Genomic DNA, 18,284 nt, shown 5'->3' with positions numbered 1-18,284 from the left:
TTATCTCAGGGTAGAACTCCACGGGCGATTTTGGCGTGGTGCGGTGCAGTTTAGTGTTAAACACTACCAAAACAACAAACAGGATTAATGACACCTCAACAGTTTTAAGATGTTGTACTGTGTTAGCCATTGAAAAAATGCAGAAAATGTAAAGTTTGGTGATACTTTTTATTGGCTAACTGAATTAGTAACAATTGCAAGCTTTCGGAGCATGCAGACACCTTTGTCAGGCAAAATACAAATGAAAGCTGGAAAGGCACATTATATACAGTATACTGTTAGATCACTGAAAAAAGGATCACTAATACCTCAATTATTCCAACAAGTTCATAGGGGCTCTAATGAGAAAAAATGCCCCTATATGCATGGCCAGTCCTCTATTCCACTCTGACCCTGTCCCATGATGCTAAAATGTTTCCCACAATCACCCCAAATTATGCCCACTGCCCACAAGTACCACCTCTTTGTGTTGAATGATGTACCCAGTGGCCGCCTCTGCCATGTGAACCCTTTACCGGTGTACCACCTCTCCCCCACTGATTGTGGCCATGTGTGACTGCAGTCAGTGATGTAACTATGGGGACCCAGGACCCGCAGCAATATTTCTTTTTTTGTAACAATGTACATGCATATGGAATCATCCTACTCATTTATCATAAGGGCAAGGTCAGGGGCCTGTTAATTGTTCATAAACAGAAACCAAAGTAAGTTTAAATGATTTTTTTCACAATATTTCTTATGTGCTGAACGATGAATGCCATTATAATTAACTGTTGACGAGAATAAAAATGAACACTGAGATAAGTTACATTCCATATGCCTCCTCCTATATGGATATCTGGCTCATGAGCTCATCATCTTCTTTTATAAAAGGCAGATTTCTTTATCTTTATGTGCATTCAGTCAAAGATCAAGTGGGAAAAAAACCCATAGTAACCAAAATAGATTTTAAATGGAAATAACCAATAGATGTGCAAGAAGCATAGCAGAAAAATATTTGTACTTGGCTGAATGTGCCCTTTTCTTAATAAAAGGGGGCACTGGATTGACCAAAATTGCTGTCTAATGTTGTATATCTTACTTTTTTTTTATTCCAGTTCAGAAGGTTGTTTTTTCTACATTAGGACTATAGGACACAGTCAAGGTGCCTAGTAATATACATAATAACAATATGCACTGTCACCCTTTATAAGCTGTAGGTCTTTCGTCCTTATATCTGTCTGATATCTGTCTATCAAATGGTGACACATTTTGGTGACACCTTTACATTTCTAGTTATGCTTCAAGAATCTGAGGATATTAGTCTGCAGAAGAAATTATTATTTCTCATGCTACATAATTGTAATGTTGAATGTATATTTATTATTCAAATAATGAACTTACTAAAACATTTAGCCTAAGGAAAGACCATCAGGCTTAATTTAACTGACCGGATCCTCAACATCCTGGTCCTTCTCCAAGTCTTGGCAAGTTTCCATTAAAGAAATGCACTTATGTGTGTGTGAAAGGAGAAAAATGACCTCTAATAATGATTACAAATCCAGGAAACACATTGTGTCCCCTTAGACCTGAATCTTGTGTTGCAAGAATGACAAGTTCACATGGGAATTAAGATGCTTCCAATCAAGCATCAGCAATATTGTGTCTATTTCCTTTTAAACCGATGTTGAATAGTTATTGTAGTTTATCATATTAGTGTGGGTTCTAATTATAGAGATACTGAACCCACAAGCTGCTTTGTAGCTTCCTGAATATTCCTGAAGTTTGCAAATTTCTTTGTCTCGAGGGTATATGTCTAGCCCACATTCACAGTAACCATCCCAAACCATATGTTCTTCTTAAGTGAAAATGGTGTGATGAAGTATCAAAAATGTATAAAACAAAAAGGTCTATTTTTTTAAACTCTGAAACAAAAGAACACAGTCTACTTTGGAGCACTGGGAATACAGTTTGGCAACCATTCAAAGACTGAAGTCTGGAAAACCTCTAATTTGCAGTAGATTAATGGTGAGATCATTATAATGTACTGCAGCTTTCCAAATGTTTGCACTAAATACGTGTAAAAATACAGTGGTAGTCGTAGGGCTTATTTTCCTATTACTTCTATGTCTTCCTAAGCCCCAGGCACACATCACTTTACCCTATAATTGAAAGCTTTATAATGTACATAGCAAACTATTTTTCTAAATCAACTTTTTATTTGCTTATACAAAACATGTTTGGATTTTATGTTCACTTATCTTCTATACAAACAATGTAATACTGTGATACAACAATGTAATACTATAATTTTCCCTGTGTATAAATACTTCCTAAAAAGTCAAACGTGTGTCTACTTCCATAACAAAATGTTGTAATCGGTGTTGATTGATAAAAATAAAAAATCTAAAAATAAGCCCAGTTGACTAAATTTATAGATTTCTATGCCTGATTTATACAAAGTCGTTAGCATTGATGGCATGTTAATGGCCCACAAATACATATAGACAAATGTATGCACTCGACCCTTTATGAATACATTTAAGAAATTGAGACATTTTGTGCCTTAAGCTACCAACAAATGTCTTACTCTTTAAATAAAACAGGGATTGTTTGTCCATATATTGCAATATATTTAAGCTGGCCAACTACGTCAAAGTCATTTCATATCTGGCCAGCCCTATGCTAAATTTCATCCGGTTCATTAAGAATTCTTTAAAAATTTTACATGAGGACTAAGTTCAAGTACTTTCAAAGTAAAATGTTGCCCTTTTATTAGTCACCATTAGGATCACCTGACTATAGCTAGTGGCCCACAAATACATTACAAGGTAGTTTTTGGAAATATGAACCTTATTCCCCAGCCTGAGAGCTAATACCTATTCCCCAGCCCGAGAGCTACATTTATTGAAATCAAATAAGCTTTGAATTTTGATTCTTCTGTAGTTTTTGCAGCTTCAGGAGTGCCAAGTGAATGGTTTGTGACAAAGACTCAAGGGGATTTAAGGGGAGCTTAAGTAATATTAGGAAATTATACTTTATTGAGATACAAGAGACGTTTTGGTACTTAGTTACAACAAACTGCACAGACTTAAACTCTAAGAGACATAAATTTAGAATATGTTATTCTAGCATTCAACAAAATATTTTTTTTTCCATTGTTTTTGCATGTTTTCCACTCTGAAATTATTTTTTCAGGCTGACAAATTGCGTGATGAGCAAAATGACATGGATAATAGGTGGCTTTTTAAACTTCCAATATATTTAACCAATAAAGATATTACATTTACTTTTGTTTTGTTTTCTTACCTGAGTTTTTCCCTCTTTTCAACTGAATAACATGGCAAAATTATTTTCCAACTTTGTTTACATTGGTCAAATTAAATGTGCATGCAGGTTTCATACAGAGCTACTGGTTTCCAAACTTTGGTGGTGGTGGCGTGGGGCGTCAAGAACAGTTACAGGACAGGCTCAGTCTAAGGACCATTAACGATGTAGTCTGGGGATAATATCTATTTGCTCTTCTATATTGCCCAGAAATCCCAGCTAGATGGCCATTTAGGGTGAGATAATTTATTTCCCTGGATATTATTGGAGATATCAGTGAACTGTTGATAGTAAATTTTCCCGCACTGTTATAAACTAAGGTGGGTCCCTGAACAAAGGTTGGTCCTCCAAGAGGAATTGAACCTTAAAATGCCAACAAGCATTGACTTAAATTAGTGCTATGAAATGTTACGCATGTAGTGGGATTATCATATCCCATACTACAATTCTGTTGAAAACTACCTAACTATTGTGAAACTATGATGTCATGTCACAAAGTCTATGGATTGGTCAGAAGACTGTGGGCTAATAAAAAATCGCCTTTTTACCAATACAGCTCAGGGTCTAGAACAGTACATTTCCCAAACACATTATTATCTCTAAAAAATCTCTAAAAATCTCTAAAATAATATTGTCATTAGACTCAAAGGTGTTTTCTTGGTGACCAGGGGTATGCACGCTTGGTCACAACCACGTGCCCTACATACAACAGTACATACATTGTTGCCTCCAAAATGTAAATCTACGGAACTGCTTTGATTTAATTTGCAGGATTAAACAGGATGAAACTTTGCATACTAGTAAATTGGTGTAAAGTAAAGTAAAGTAAAGTGTAAAGTAAAGTGGTACGAGATGTTCGATGCTAACCCTGGTGAAACTTCGCTCGTTAGTGAATTTACCCCTATGATTATGCTTTGAGCATGAAATGTGTAAGGCTTTGCATTTGCAAAAGTCAGAAAATAAGTCATCTCTAGCCAACTAGTGATAATTTTCATTGAAGATGTAGCCCAGCCATTCAAATAATTGTGCTGCAATTATATTTTACTGCTTTGACAACATTTGACCACATTTCCATTACTATTCAAACAACTACTTTACTGTGTCAGAATTGATGTTGGGAACTCTTAAATATTTGAAGTTCATAATTTTTTCTTTTCTTCTTTTTGAACTTGAAATAATTAAAGCCCATATTTCTCTCTTCTTTTTATTGCTCTTCTTTCTTCTTTTTCTCCAAACCCATTGGAAAGTGTTTATCTGATCCCCCTGAGATATTTAACCCAAGGAAGTAAGAGAGCAGATAAAGTTTCAGCACAAACATGAACTGCAATTTATCAAGGTCCTAGTGAGTTCTTATGAGTCATTTCTTATCTGCAGTTCTCAAATATTTATGCTTTAAGCCTCACAGTCCTTTATTTAAGCATTTTGTTTTCTTTTATCTTTCCTCCCTTTTCCAGATAATAAAAGCTAGCAATGTGAATTAGTGGATTGCAGTGCTGTCAGGGTCTTGCCATAGTTGTCAGGAAGAGCTTCCTATTGGGGCATTTTTTGAGGAATATTTGATATTACCTTCATTAGTAATGAGTAATGGCAACCTATATAAATTGTAGTACAGAAAAATGTATGAACACACAGGGTAAAAATGTGCGCAGTGCATCAGGGCTCTTAAATGATTCCTTATAATTTTTGTTATATGACTAGTGATGGGCCAATTTGTCCCGTTTTGTGACTTTCCAGCGAAATTTGCGAAACTGCAAAAAATTAGTGAACCACGAATTTTGGCACCTGCCTCAATTCTGACGCTCACGCAATTTTGACGCCGGTGTTAAAGTCCATGGGCGTCCGAATAATGTGACGAGTGCCAGTTTTGACCTGAGCGACTTTTCCGACGCGCATCCAAAAAATTATGATGCTGACAAATTTTCACCAGTGAATCTTGGTAAATTTATTCTCCGTTGGTGAAACGCGGAAATTCGCCGCAAATTTGCACCTACCGAATTTATTTGCCAATCACTATATATGACCTATTTAGACAGGCATGAAGGTATGATAAAGATCTGACATGTTTATAATGCAACTTATAAATGGGTGTTCTATTTGTTATCATAGTGACGTGAATGTACGTGCAGTCTCTTTGTCAAATGGCATCAGCATTAGCTTACAGGTTTAATTGCCTGTAATGTTTAGCCACCTCACTGCGATCAAATTTGGCTATGTATGAAACAAAAAGTCCATGTAAGGGTAATCATAGTCAATCTAAACATTTATGTTATTTAATTATGTATCAAAGGCACAGCTAGAAGTTCATTGAAGTTGACAAGTCACCATGACTTAAAGAGGGAGAGAGGCTAGACATGCTGTAACTAGAAGATGGATATTTTGGTTAAGGAAATAGACAAGTATGTCAGAACATGTAAGCAGCTCTGTGAATGTTTTATTTGGGGCAAATCATTTAACAAAGGAAAAACCAAATATAAACTATCTGTCTGATTACTGCCTAAGGGAATTTATGATTGAATGAATGAATGATTGAAGCCTACTGATAATTCCAGCACACACAGATGGGCTATGGTAGATTTTATGGATTCAGCCACTTTAGGCGTTATACAATACTGTCAAAATAAATGCATCACATTTTCTCTTTAAAACACAATGAACTAGAATGAAGATGTTGCTACAGGTCTTGCATTGAAACAAATTTATAAAGGGGTACAATTGGCAAAGTGTATACATTTGAGAGAAATTCATCATGTATGGAATTAAAATTTCACATTGCCTCTTGTGTCGCACATGAGGGACAGTTATACTGACAAAGAATTTCAGGAACTTTTAAATTACAGGCAATTACCAATTTAATACTACAAGCAATTTACTACTACGAGTATGGCATCCATTACCCAAAACACAATTATCCAAAAGCTCCAAATTCTAGAAAGGCCATCTCCCATAGATCCCATTTTAAGCAAACAATTAAAAATGATTTTCTTGTAAAAACAAAACAGTGTTTTTGTAGTAGACTTAAGGACAGCGACGTTACTATAGAGGAAGCAGATTCCAGGGGGCAGGGAGGGTCACACCATGGGGTCAACTTTCTCTAAAAACTCCCCTCCCACCGTTCTTCTTATTCTTCTTCAAATTGATGCACACTCCTGGCTCATGACTACATGCTCAGTGAGCATGAAATGCAGAAGGCAATAGAGATGTTGTTCAAATACCGTTTTTTTGTTTGTAACATTTTTTGGTGACCTCAGTTCCCATTTTTTGTGGAATAGAGGCATTCTCCCCAAATCTGTCCCTAACTGGTCTTCAAGCTGAGCACCCAGCGTCTGACCAGCATCTGACTGGTGCAGTTGGGGCCCACTGGGTTCTGAACCTCTGGAGCCCCTGCGCGCATGCACAAAAGTCAGTGTGCCTTGCGCATGGTAGATGTACCACATGCATGCACAAAAGACAGACCCACCGCACGCATGTGCTAATGGCGAGCACACTGCAATGCACAATTTTTTTTTGTTCGGGGCCAATATAGGACCTGAAGTCCAAAAATATATTCCAAGTCAATTCTCTCAAAGTTAAAAAATCACTCTTTATTTAGCATAAATATTAAAAAGTAGGCATACAGACCAATTGATGCTCCACCTTACGCGTTTCGCAACCACAGGCACTTATTCAATTTGACCATTGTGTTTATTTCCCCTTTGGCTATTTGGTATATGAAAATATATCTCAAATGTCATAGGACCACAGATGTCAACGGATGGAAGTTGTTTATGTAAATCTTTCACTTACATCATTTCCATACAGTATAGTGTGGCTATAGGTTTGTTTATTTGAGTAGTTATTGCTTCGATTTATCGTGACTGCATTACAGGGAAGCACATAGGATATAATTTCATCCACATTTTTTATTATTTGAGATTGTTTTTACATTTCTATGGGGGAATAATATAGTAATGAACATTAAACTACTTTAAACATATGTGTATTCCTCTGAAATATACTGGATGGAATATTGTCAAATACATCTGTAAAGCTGACCTTGCATGTTATGATTGACTCTTTTTGCAAGGTCGCTGGGTTGCTGGGCCATCAGACTGATCTGATTTTGGACACCTTTCCAGGCTGTCAGGAGACAACCCCATCAAGCGGTTGATGTGGTCCATACCCACAGGATTTTGAAACCTGCCCAATAGATATAACCCTGATTTTTGTCAGAAATCTCTCAGGGAGGTGATCAAGGGGTGCACAGCTTGGGTTCTGTTCTGACAATAAAAGTGCATTAAAAGAGAACTAAACCTCCAAACTAATGAAAAACCCTACCCTCCATAGTCCATCCTCCCTGCCCCCCCCTCGCACAGGTGTTAATACCTGTAAATGCACCTAAGTCTTTCATTACCCCTCGATGCAGAGTCAGTGCGGTGGAGCTCACGGGCGCCATCTACACCGCTTCGGGAGTCTTCAGTAAGTAAGCAAAGTATTGGCGCATGTGCAGTTGTAGCAATTTTGTGGTACCAAACAACTGCGCATGCACCGCCATGGAGATTGCTGAAGGGACTCGAAGACTCCCGAAGTGGTGAAGATGGCGACCGTAAGCTCCGCTGCGGCAACTCTGCAATTAAAGACTATGGGGCATTTACGTATTAACACCTGTGCGGGGGGAACAGGGAGGGGGGGGACTATGGAGGGTAGGGGGTAGTTCATTAGTTTGGGGGTTTTGTTCTCCTTTAAACAAGCCTCAACTTATCTGGGTAGAGTCTGCAAAATAATCAGATGCCTTTCACTACCTTCAGCCGTAGATTTTTGATTAGTAGGTCTGTGCTCCACCAAGAAGATTGTGACTGGGTGTTCCCCAAACACCATGCCTGACCCCTTATATCTCTTTGTGTTCCAAAGCTTCCTTACAGTACTGAGGTTTTTATTAAATAAAAATGGTATCCCCAGATTTAATGTTTAATGCAATTCAATAGGAGCATTTCTCAAATTAAGTAAGTACGTTTTCCTACATTTTCATAATAATTGTACTCTATTTTCCTTAAAAACCTTTGCGTATCCCTGTAAATGTGAGTTTTACTGCATTTTAAGTTTTTTTTGCAGTTTACACCATTGTTTGTTAATAAGGGGGATTCGTTTGGAACGCCCTCTAGTGGCTGTGACATAATATTAACATGATCAATGGCAATAAAGAGATCAATTCAATTATATCAATAGTAATAAGTCAAATCTATTGGACTTGCTGTATTTTTTTTCTATCAGACGTTTTGCTAGTCATCTAACTGGCATTCTGAATTTATAAAGATCTGTAAAACAATATTTGTGGTTCTATACCTTGGAATATTACTCCAATCAGTATTATTTGTTTAGTATAACCAGCTTGGGGTAAGAGATCACATGGAGATAAGGTATTTATTGTATGATTAAAGCTATGATGTGTTACGAAACCATAAACCCCCTCCTCTGTTCAAAATTGGTTGTTCTGTTTTCCCATACAAATTATGACACCTCTTTTGAACTAATCCTCCTCCCTGTCCAGAATGTGAACTTGGCAGTCTTCAAAGAAGTTTCGTGTTTCCTTTAGATGTAGGTACACAGCTGAATTCTGACCAGAGGAGCTGACTCTTCTATACTGCACCATACATTTGTGTAACAGTTGTTTAGTTTCTCCCACATATAAGTCTGAGCACTCCTCTCTGCACTGCACTGCATACACAATGTCTTATGCTTTGGTATTGGGTCTTTTGGATGAACCAGTTGCTGCCTCAGTGTGTTGCTGGGTTTAAAGCAAACAGGGGTGCAGTGTTTATTATATCTGATTAGAGCAAGATTCCAGGGTATATAACCATAATTATTTTTATAATTCAGGTCATTCTGAATTGAGAAAGCCAGTGGCATGACTAGCAAAATGTCTTCAAGGAAAAGAAAAAAAAATTACAGCAAGTCCAGGCCAGGAATGAAAAGAAATTCAAATAAGAAACTGCTTTAAATGAAACAGTATGTTTTTTGCATTTTGTCTTGTGCTATTTTCAAGCATGTGATTTTCCTGGATTAGCCTAAAGTGATGATTTAATACATATTCCTTTTGTGTGTGATTTGCTGGTGGTAAATAGGGATCTTAGGATTAATGAAGAACAGGTCTATTTAGATTTGGCAAGACAGAGTTGGTTCTTCAAAAAGTTAAATTTCAATACTTTCGGGCATTAATAGGTAGGAGGGTACCTCCCTTTTTTTGCTCATAACAGTTATGGTAGCTGTTATCCAGAATGCTCAGGACCTGGGGGTTTTTTTTACGTATATGGGTTTTTTCCGTCATTTGGATCTCTGTACCTTTAAGGAGAAGGAAAGTTGTCATCCACTTGGGGGTGCCAAATGTTAGGCACCCCAAGTGATTGTATTTACTTACCTGAAACCCCGGGCCTGTGCTCCTATCAACAGAAAGTTGCACTGGCCCGGGTTCTTCCAGCGAGCACCACGGATCAATCCTCTTCCGACTTCTTCTTTCTTCAAATTTCCTGGGGCAGATGCATGTGCAGTAGAACGAAATGGCTGACTTCTTAGTTAAAGTTCAGCTTTTCACTCTACTGTGCACGCACAGCCTCGAGAAGAAAGAAGAAGTCGGAAGAGGATTACTCCATGGTGCTCGCTGGAAGAACCCCGGGCAGGTGCAGTTTTCTGCTGATAAGAGCACCGGCCTGGGGTTTCAGGTAAGTATATACTTCCACTCGGGGTGCCTAACATTTGGCACCCCCAAGTGGAAGAATACTTTCCTTCTCCTTTAATTATAAAGTCTACTAAGAATCTTTTTAAAATGAAATAAACCCGATAGGATTGTTTTGCCTCCAATAAGGAGCCAAAAACATTGCCAAAAAGACATGGTGAATGGGAACCTTAGCCAGAGTCAAAGAAACCATTCATGCCATATATACAGTACCTGTAGGAAACATTTATCAAATTGACAATAACACAATATCTAGTTCAAGCAATCCTTATACTAAGGACAGTAAAAAGGATTCCAAAAATGACTTTATGGGCTTCAATAACTAAAAAGTTAGAAGTCCCATAAAGCCATACAGCTCACCCATCACCCATAAAGTCTTTAAAATGAAGTGGGTTGTAATGATAACAGTGTGTGTGTTGTGTCTTAAGTGGTTCATTGATCCCAATCATTAGTTCAATCTTTTGGCAGAAACACCCCATAAATATCCACTATGACTCCTTTCACTGCTCACTTCCATTTTGATGGGACTGTTCAAAGGCTGGGGCAGAAAAGGAGGGTCACAATAAAATCTGTATAGAAATGTAGCACAAAAATAAAATTTTACAACAGTAGTCTAAAAAAACGGTGTATTTATATGTAAATCAGCAAGCAAAAATTTGTATAAAAAGTCACTAACGTCTTGTAAAAATGTGTTAAAACAGGCTTAAATAGTAAACACACTTTTTACACCATTCTGTTAACAAGTTTACTACCTTTGATCCCATAATTGTCAATGAACTTCACCAAGTCTAGTGAAGTACTGTATAAAATTGTGGTGTAAATTTCACAACATACAGTATTATAATATTAAACCAGAGTTTTTCTATATGAAATGTAAGGGGAACCTATGGCTGTTTTTGGCATCAAATGAACTTCCTAGCTTTATAAATATGCCCCATGCTATGCTAAAAACACATGGCTTCAAAGCTTTCTGCTTAACATCTGTTAAACGTAGGCATAAAGGGAAGGTCTCCACTGATACACACTCAGCTATAAATCACAGCGAGACTGCTGTAGGCAAGGGACAAGCTTGCACAGATGTTTCAAGCTGAGGGGGAAGAAGCCTTACAGCCGAGGACCATTAATCTTTACACTGAATTGGCCTCTTAGTGCACAAACACTTATAGACAGAGGGTGTCATAAATAAATATACCCTCCGTGTGAGATTTGGTTAGAGGTTGCTAAGTGGACAATTACGGACATGACCGTGTTACGTGCATTACATGGAAAGTGAGAAATATGTTGGATCTCTTGTCCTGAAACCTATTATACAGATAGCTCAGAAATACAGGAATGCCATATGCCATTGTAGGTGAACACTTCTTTTTTATGATTAGTAGATGAAGAACAACACCTGTTGTGACACGTGGAGCAGTAATTATAGGTCACGAAAATAAAATAATGAAATATAAAATATGGTCATAAAAAGACAATCCTCCCAAAAAAGTTCCCACGTTTTTTTTTCCTTCTCAAATAGACAATTTGATTGTCTTTATAAACATTGTGATGAGAATTTCCTTTTTAACCGACTCTTGATATGCTGTTAGCTTCATGAAGATGCTGTAGTCATTAAAGGACAAGGAAAGTTAAACTAAAGAAGTAGCTGGAAATGTTGTACATTATGTTTTGTGCTTCTGTACCAGCCCAAGGCAACCACAGCACTTTAGCAGTAAAGATCTGTGTCTCCAAAGATGCCCCAGTAGCTCCCCATCTTCTTTTCTGCTGATTCACTGCACATGCTCTGTGCTGCTGTCACTGAGCTTAGGGACCCACTCACAATATACAGTACACATAGAATAGAAATGTCACAATATAAGGCTGATTAGTAATTAATACAGATAATTACTACATGGCAGGACAAAAAACCCGTGCAACTAGCATGAGAATTTAATAATCAGTCCAGTATCATCAGCTTATATTACAGACCAACCTCATTTTCTGTTTGATACCTAGTGACGACCCCTAAGCTTAGCTTCTCAACAGCTGCTCAGAGCCACACTGAGCATGTGAGTGTCACAGACACTTTCCAAGATGGTGACCCCCTGTGACAAGTTTGAAATCCTGGATCATTGCTGCTATTGACAAGCTGAAACTTTTGGGTGGTGCAATCAGTTCAGTATATAAAATATAACATTTTTAGCCATATTCCTTTTTAGAGTTTAGTTCTCCTTTAAGCTTACGTTGTGTTTTTGCTATCGGGGAAACTAAATAATGGGCTTACGTTTATAATCAATATATTTATATATACAGGTATAGGATCCCTTATCCAGATACCCAATATCCAGAAAGCTCCGAATTACGGAATGGCTGTCTCCCATAGACCCTAATTTATCCAAATAATCCAAATTTTTAAAAATGATTTCCCTTTTCTCTGTAATAATAAAACAGTACCTTGTACTTGATCCCAACTAAGATATAATTAATCTTTATTGGAGGCAAAACCAGCCTATTGTGTTTATTTAATGTTTAAATGAATTTCTGGTAGACATAAGGCATGAAGACCCAAATTACAGAAAAATCTGTTATCCGGAAAACCCCAGGTCCTGAGCATTCTGGATAATAGGTCCCATACCTGTATATATTTATATATACAGTATCACTATTACTGCCTTCTCCATGCAAATCACTTTCTCCTTATAGCACAACCCACAGGAAACCAACCAATAAGAACTTATCATTGATATTTTCTTAGAGAGGCACTGATTTCTCCCTCATGTCCTTGTGTTCCTTTGTTCCTCTTTATATGAATACATATACCCAAATTGACATATATAAAGGGATTATGATTTATAGGAGGTTGTCCAAACACACAGAAAAGGGAAATGAACTTCAACTTACGCTTTCTTGCCACAGATTGCCCCTTGGTACCAATTTTTGCAGGTGCTGAAATATTTTTTCTTGGTTCCCAGAACTTGTTGCAAAGCACAGACATTTGGGCTGAAAAGGAGAGAGAGAAAGAGAATAAATGTGTTTCCTCTCTGTGTTTAGTTTCTTGACACACACCAGCAAGACATATTTAAATTGCTATAAACACTTCACTAGCCTTCCCCTATCCTGTTTCACTAACACGGGGGAGACAAAGGGATCTTTATGAGCACTATGTTTTACAGGGGCTGCCAGCACCACTGCAATGTATAAGGCAGGGATTTAAAGAACTTTAAAAGGAGCCCTCGCCCATTTTCACTGGGGCACTAAACCACTTCATTTGTTATGACTTTATCTTTTGTTATCTGGAAGCTGAAGGGGTAATTTCTTTGAACGGCAATTACCTGTTTTCTGTTCTGTGGTCTTTGATGGCATGGCGAGGCAAACACAGCTAAACAAACATGATCAAAACAGCCCCAGAAATAGTGGCTAACTGTCGTTTCAGAATGTTGGTTTAACTGGCATTCAGCAGAACTACAAGGCTAATTCTGCTGACAAAGCTTTAAAGTAATGCAGCATAAATAACTACTTAAAGCACATAATGTGCAGAGAGAACAACTGGCCTGGGTCCCATGCACCAAAGAATAGCAAAATGGTTAAAAAAAATACTGAAAAGTGACGGGGTCTGGAGTTCAACAACAGCTAGAGAGTCACAGATTGGGTGTCCCTAATTTCTATTATTTCCCCCATAGTATGGGCCCCTGGCTTTTGCCCTTCCCCTATCCATCTTTTCTACCTGAAATTGTGAATCTTTCCATTTAAAAACAATTATATTTAGATTATCTGAAGCAAAAAGAAAATCATATCCTGGAAAAAATGAGCAGAGAGAACAAGTGGCCTGGGTCCCATGCACCCAAGAATAGCAAAATGGTTTAAAAAAAAGATACTAAAAACTGACGGGTTCTGTAGTTCAACAACAGCTAGAGAGTCACAGAACAACAGCCTATGAGTGCCCCCAACAGGCACGAAACGTGTTAGGCCATTTTTTTTTACTATATCCTAAATATATACTTTTTGTATTTTTGATAATCTTGACTGTTTTTGGAGGGACTCATAATTATTGTTGTACTTATAATTCTATGGAAATTTCTATTATTTCCCCCATAGTATGGGCCCCTGCCTTTCTCCCATCCCCCTATCCCCCCTCATCTTTTCTACCTGAAATGGTGAATCTTTCCATTTAAAAGAAATTATATTTAGATTATCTGAAGCAAAAAGAAAACCATATCCTGGAAAAAAAGCTTTATCTGTATTCAGCATATAGGGGAAATAAATTCAGAGAAATTTGATGCTGATGATTTATGTTCATTGAAAGAAGACCCCTGGTGTGTAGGAGCATAGTAGGTAGTCCCAGATATAGGAATTCCTCATGTTACAGCTTGTTCTGGTGCCACTATATTCAGTGCATTACGGCTAAAGAAATGCCAATGGAGGGGGATGTACAATATGCAACAGAGAGCATTAAACTCTTTCGGCACTTTGTGTTACTCTATAACTTATGTAAAATAAGCTGAACACACACCATAACCCCCTGGTGCTCTTGTACAACAATCTATAGCATAAGTGACATCTTCTGGTGGATTTACCAAAGAGCACCCAGCGATAGATATTTCTCTACAAAGCGGAGCAATGTTATGTGCAGTTGCTCCACTGGACAAAGAAGTTACAGGCTGCATTGTACAGCCCTTACTTTACCCTCATCAAAAGAACTGCTTTAGGTTTATTGTAATCCATGTAATAACCGCTGTTGTTTTAAATACGCTCTGTCATATTGCTTCTGATATATGGTACTTTACATTTATTGTACAGTAGTATAAGCTTGGTTCCTAACAGCTATACAACAACTGCATTAAATACAAGATGTTCATCCATGACATCAATACTAGAAGCGATTATTACAGTGCTATTGTACTGACTTTTAAGAGTTAGAGTGCATGGATGTATTCTTAGCAGGACAAAATGTGGATATATCTGGGCAGTAGGTCAATTGTAAAAAATATAAAAACTGGGAACTTACCAGTCAGACATTTTTTAAGAGGCAGATAATGAAAACATGGCACTGTCCCTAGAAAGCTGGCATCATGGCACTATATCCTTTTTCCCAGGACAGTTTTCCCAACTAATGTCTGTGTTATGCATGTCACACACATAGGGGCAGATTTACTAACCTCGAGTGAATAATTCGAATGGAAAAAAATACAAATTTCAAAGTATTTTTGTGGGTATTTCGACCATCGAATTGGTCGAATTCGATCAAATCGAATGATTCGAACGATTTGAAGTAAAAATCGTTCGACTATTCGACCATTCAATAATTGAAGTACTGTCTCTTTAAAAAAATACTTCGACTTCATACTTCGCCACTTTAAACCTACCGAGGTCCAATGGGGACCTTCCCTAGCACTTTTCTAAGTTTTTTTTGGTCAAATAAAAATCCTTCGATCGATCGCTTAACATCGTTTGAATCGTTCGATTCGAACAATTTCATAGTTCGATCGAAGATTTTTATTTGATTGTTCAATTGAAGCTTTTGCACTAAAATCCTTGGAATTCTATATTCGAATTTGAATGATTTTACTTCGAGGGTCGAATTCGAGGGTTTTTTAATCCTGGAAATTTGACCCTTGATAAATCTGCCCCATAATATATATAGTGTGAAATACAAAAGAAAGGAAAGTAAGAATAAAATATTTTCCTTGATAATTAGAATTAGCAATGCCACTTTGAAGGAACAAGTTATTGAGCATATCTTCTTAAAATAAAGGGGAACTTACCCTTGCTGCCTTGCCCTTATGCGACTGTGGGTCAAGATCTTGTCATAGTAAGCATTACTCTCTGCCTGCTCAATAGCAGACAGCAAAAAAGTAGCAAACACGCATAAAAATAAGCCCTTCATCATCCTGCTCCAGACTGCTCCTTGCTTATGAAAAGGGAGGACTGCCAATTAGTATAGAAGTGCACAGGGTTTATATACAGCTTGGAATTCTGTGGGAGGGAAGCTGAGCATCAACTTGAGGTGCATGTACCACCCTCTGTACAAGTTCAGCAGCTGCTCCGATCTTTTTCTTGCTCACTATTAGTGTGTGTATTTGTGAGCGTCTGACTTTCACAGGAAATAGAGTTTGTGCTTAAATAAACTGATAATGACATGAGGGGGGGGAGAGTTACTTTAGAGGATTTTTTTAATTGTGAGTCAAGGATTTGCGAACGTTTGAGCTAAAAATAAATTCAGACACCTTAAAGTTATTTTAGTTCATTTTTTTCATCCATTTTTCTTTAATAAGAGACAGACAGCTGCATGCAGAGCAAACATTATCAAGTGGAGCTTATTCAACCTACAGAGTTTCTTGTAGCTGCACAATTCTTGTGAAACAGATTCCATGCTTCTCTATGCATCTATTCACACAAGCGATCACTGTGGCTGCCACTGGGAGATTATCGTTTGTTGTCCTTAACCATATCATAAAAATGAAGTAGGATACTACAATGAAAAGTTGTATCCTACTTGCAAAAATACTGGAACTGGTGTGGGCAGGGTGGTTAGTTATTATTTGCTGCACCTGCAACTGCAAAGTAGGCATTTTTCCCCAGCTGCAAGGAAGGCATTTAGACTGACTACAACATTAAGCAACCAAAAAAACTACAATAATTTGCTTCAATTTAGTTTGCTTAAAAACATGGCACATAACTAGCATCCGTAGGCTTCTAAATGGATCTGTATCCAGATGCTAGTTGCTTGGAAACTTGGTCACTTATGAACACAATGTAGAGGGCAAAGGCAAATTTAGGACATGAATCTCAAAAGGGGTAATTTATAAAGTTCGTGCAGGGCATATTTTTTCCGTAAACGGTTGTATTGCTCATGTTTTTTCTTGAATGCTAAAATATTACACTGCTGTGCCCATCTTGCCGTGTTTTTGTGCATTCGCATTGCGCAAAAATAATCTCGAAGGAGATGGGTGTTTGCGTGAGTGCAGGCACAGTGGTAGGTCGTTGTGTGTTAAAACAGCATTGATAGGAATTAAATTAGCAACTTGAGAAGATTTTCTCCGGCACCAAAGTTGTGGCGTAACTCAAACGCAGAGTGTTCGCAGTAGGGATGCACCGAATCCACTATTTTGGATTCGGCCGAACCCCCAAATCCTTAGCGAAAGATTTGGCCGGATATCGAATCCGAATTCTAATTTGCATATGCAAATTTGGGGTCGGAAGGGAAACATTTTTAACTTCCTTGTTTTATGACAAAAGTCATGCAACTTCCCTCCCGCCCCTAATTTGCATATGCAAATTAGGGTAAGGATTCGGTTCGGCAGGGCAGAAGGATTCGGCCGAATCCGAATCCTGCTGAAAAAGATTAAATCCTGGCCAAATCCCGAACCGAATCCTGGATTCGGTGCATCCCTAGTTCGCAGAAATATATGCAATTTGTGATTATGCCATATTTAAAAAGCCCTTAAGGATATTCGCAGTGCAAACGAAAATGTGCAATTCTGTTTGCACATCAAATAAACCACTCTTTTCCAGCTTTATAAATATAACCATGTGTAGGGCAAATAAGTTCACTGTGAAAATCATTTTGCGATGCACAAACTTTATAAATGAACCCCAGTGTGTTTTACGCTAACCCATTGGGAGTTGTATCCACTGCAGTTGTGGCCGATGCATCAAAACAAATGCAACTGCATGTGCAAATGCATTCAGATGCAAGTTGGCTGGCATTTTCGGAGTGTGGATTATGTCACTTAAAACAGCATTAGCATGTGATTCTTTTGCTGCCGCTGCCACATTCAGGGCGCCAGTAGCTGCCGGGTTCTCCAGTGGCAATAGGCTTTGCTGTGTACAATTCAGCAGAAAAGAAAGGTAGGACACAATGCACTTAGTGTTGCATTATGGAAGTGCAAAGAGCGTGCAACTTCAAACTGAGGTTTTCGCAGCCCACCTGGGCTGCCATCTCAGGGGCACCGCACCCCACTCACTAATTCTGCCATCCTAAACCCATGGTGCACATCCCCCACCTTCACAACCATTCCTGGCAAATATTGCACATTGCAAGGGTCTGTTGTCACATTACAATTCTGGTACAGGTTTGGGATCCTTTATTCGGAAACCCATTATCCAGAAAGCTCCAAGTTACGGAATGGCCGTCTCCCATGTACTTCATTTTATCCAAATAATCCAGATTTTAAAAAAATGATTTCCTTTTTCTCTGTAATAATAAAACAGTATCTTGTACTTGATCCCAACTAAGATATAATTAATCCTTATGGGTTTATTTAATGTTTAAATGATTTTCTAGTAGGCTTAAGGC

General features: G+C 37.9%; 1 protein-coding gene across 21 annotated transcripts in view; it reads right to left on the bottom strand.

Annotated features, from left to right (window-relative positions):
- postn.S (periostin, osteoblast specific factor S homeolog) overlaps nt 1-16,002 on the bottom strand; it is a 54,171-nt gene extending 38,169 nt beyond the window's left edge. For 4 of the 21 annotated variants that reach the window (XM_018250219.2, XM_018250227.2, XM_041584491.1 and 1 more), the window contains exons 1-2: nt 15,751-16,000; nt 12,890-12,988 (exon numbers count right to left, since the gene is read on the bottom strand). In XM_018250219.2, the coding sequence (XP_018105708.1) occupies nt 12,890-12,988; nt 15,751-15,875 (224 nt within the window). In that variant the 5' untranslated portion in view covers nt 15,876-16,000. Of the gene's footprint in view, nt 1-12,889; nt 12,989-15,750 lie in introns of all 21 variants that reach the window. The other 17 variants (XM_041584492.1, XM_018250224.2, XM_018250222.2 and 14 more) reach the window with 9 other exon arrangements.
- Between the last annotated feature and the right edge of the window lie 2,282 nt (nt 16,003-18,284).

Source organism: Xenopus laevis, chromosome 2S (assembly GCF_017654675.1).
Source record: "Xenopus laevis strain J_2021 chromosome 2S, Xenopus_laevis_v10.1, whole genome shotgun sequence".
In the NCBI taxonomy this organism is placed as follows: Eukaryota; Metazoa; Chordata; class Amphibia; order Anura; family Pipidae; genus Xenopus; species Xenopus laevis.
Note: the sequence above shows the minus strand (reverse complement) of the source record. Positions and strands in the feature narration are given on the sequence as shown.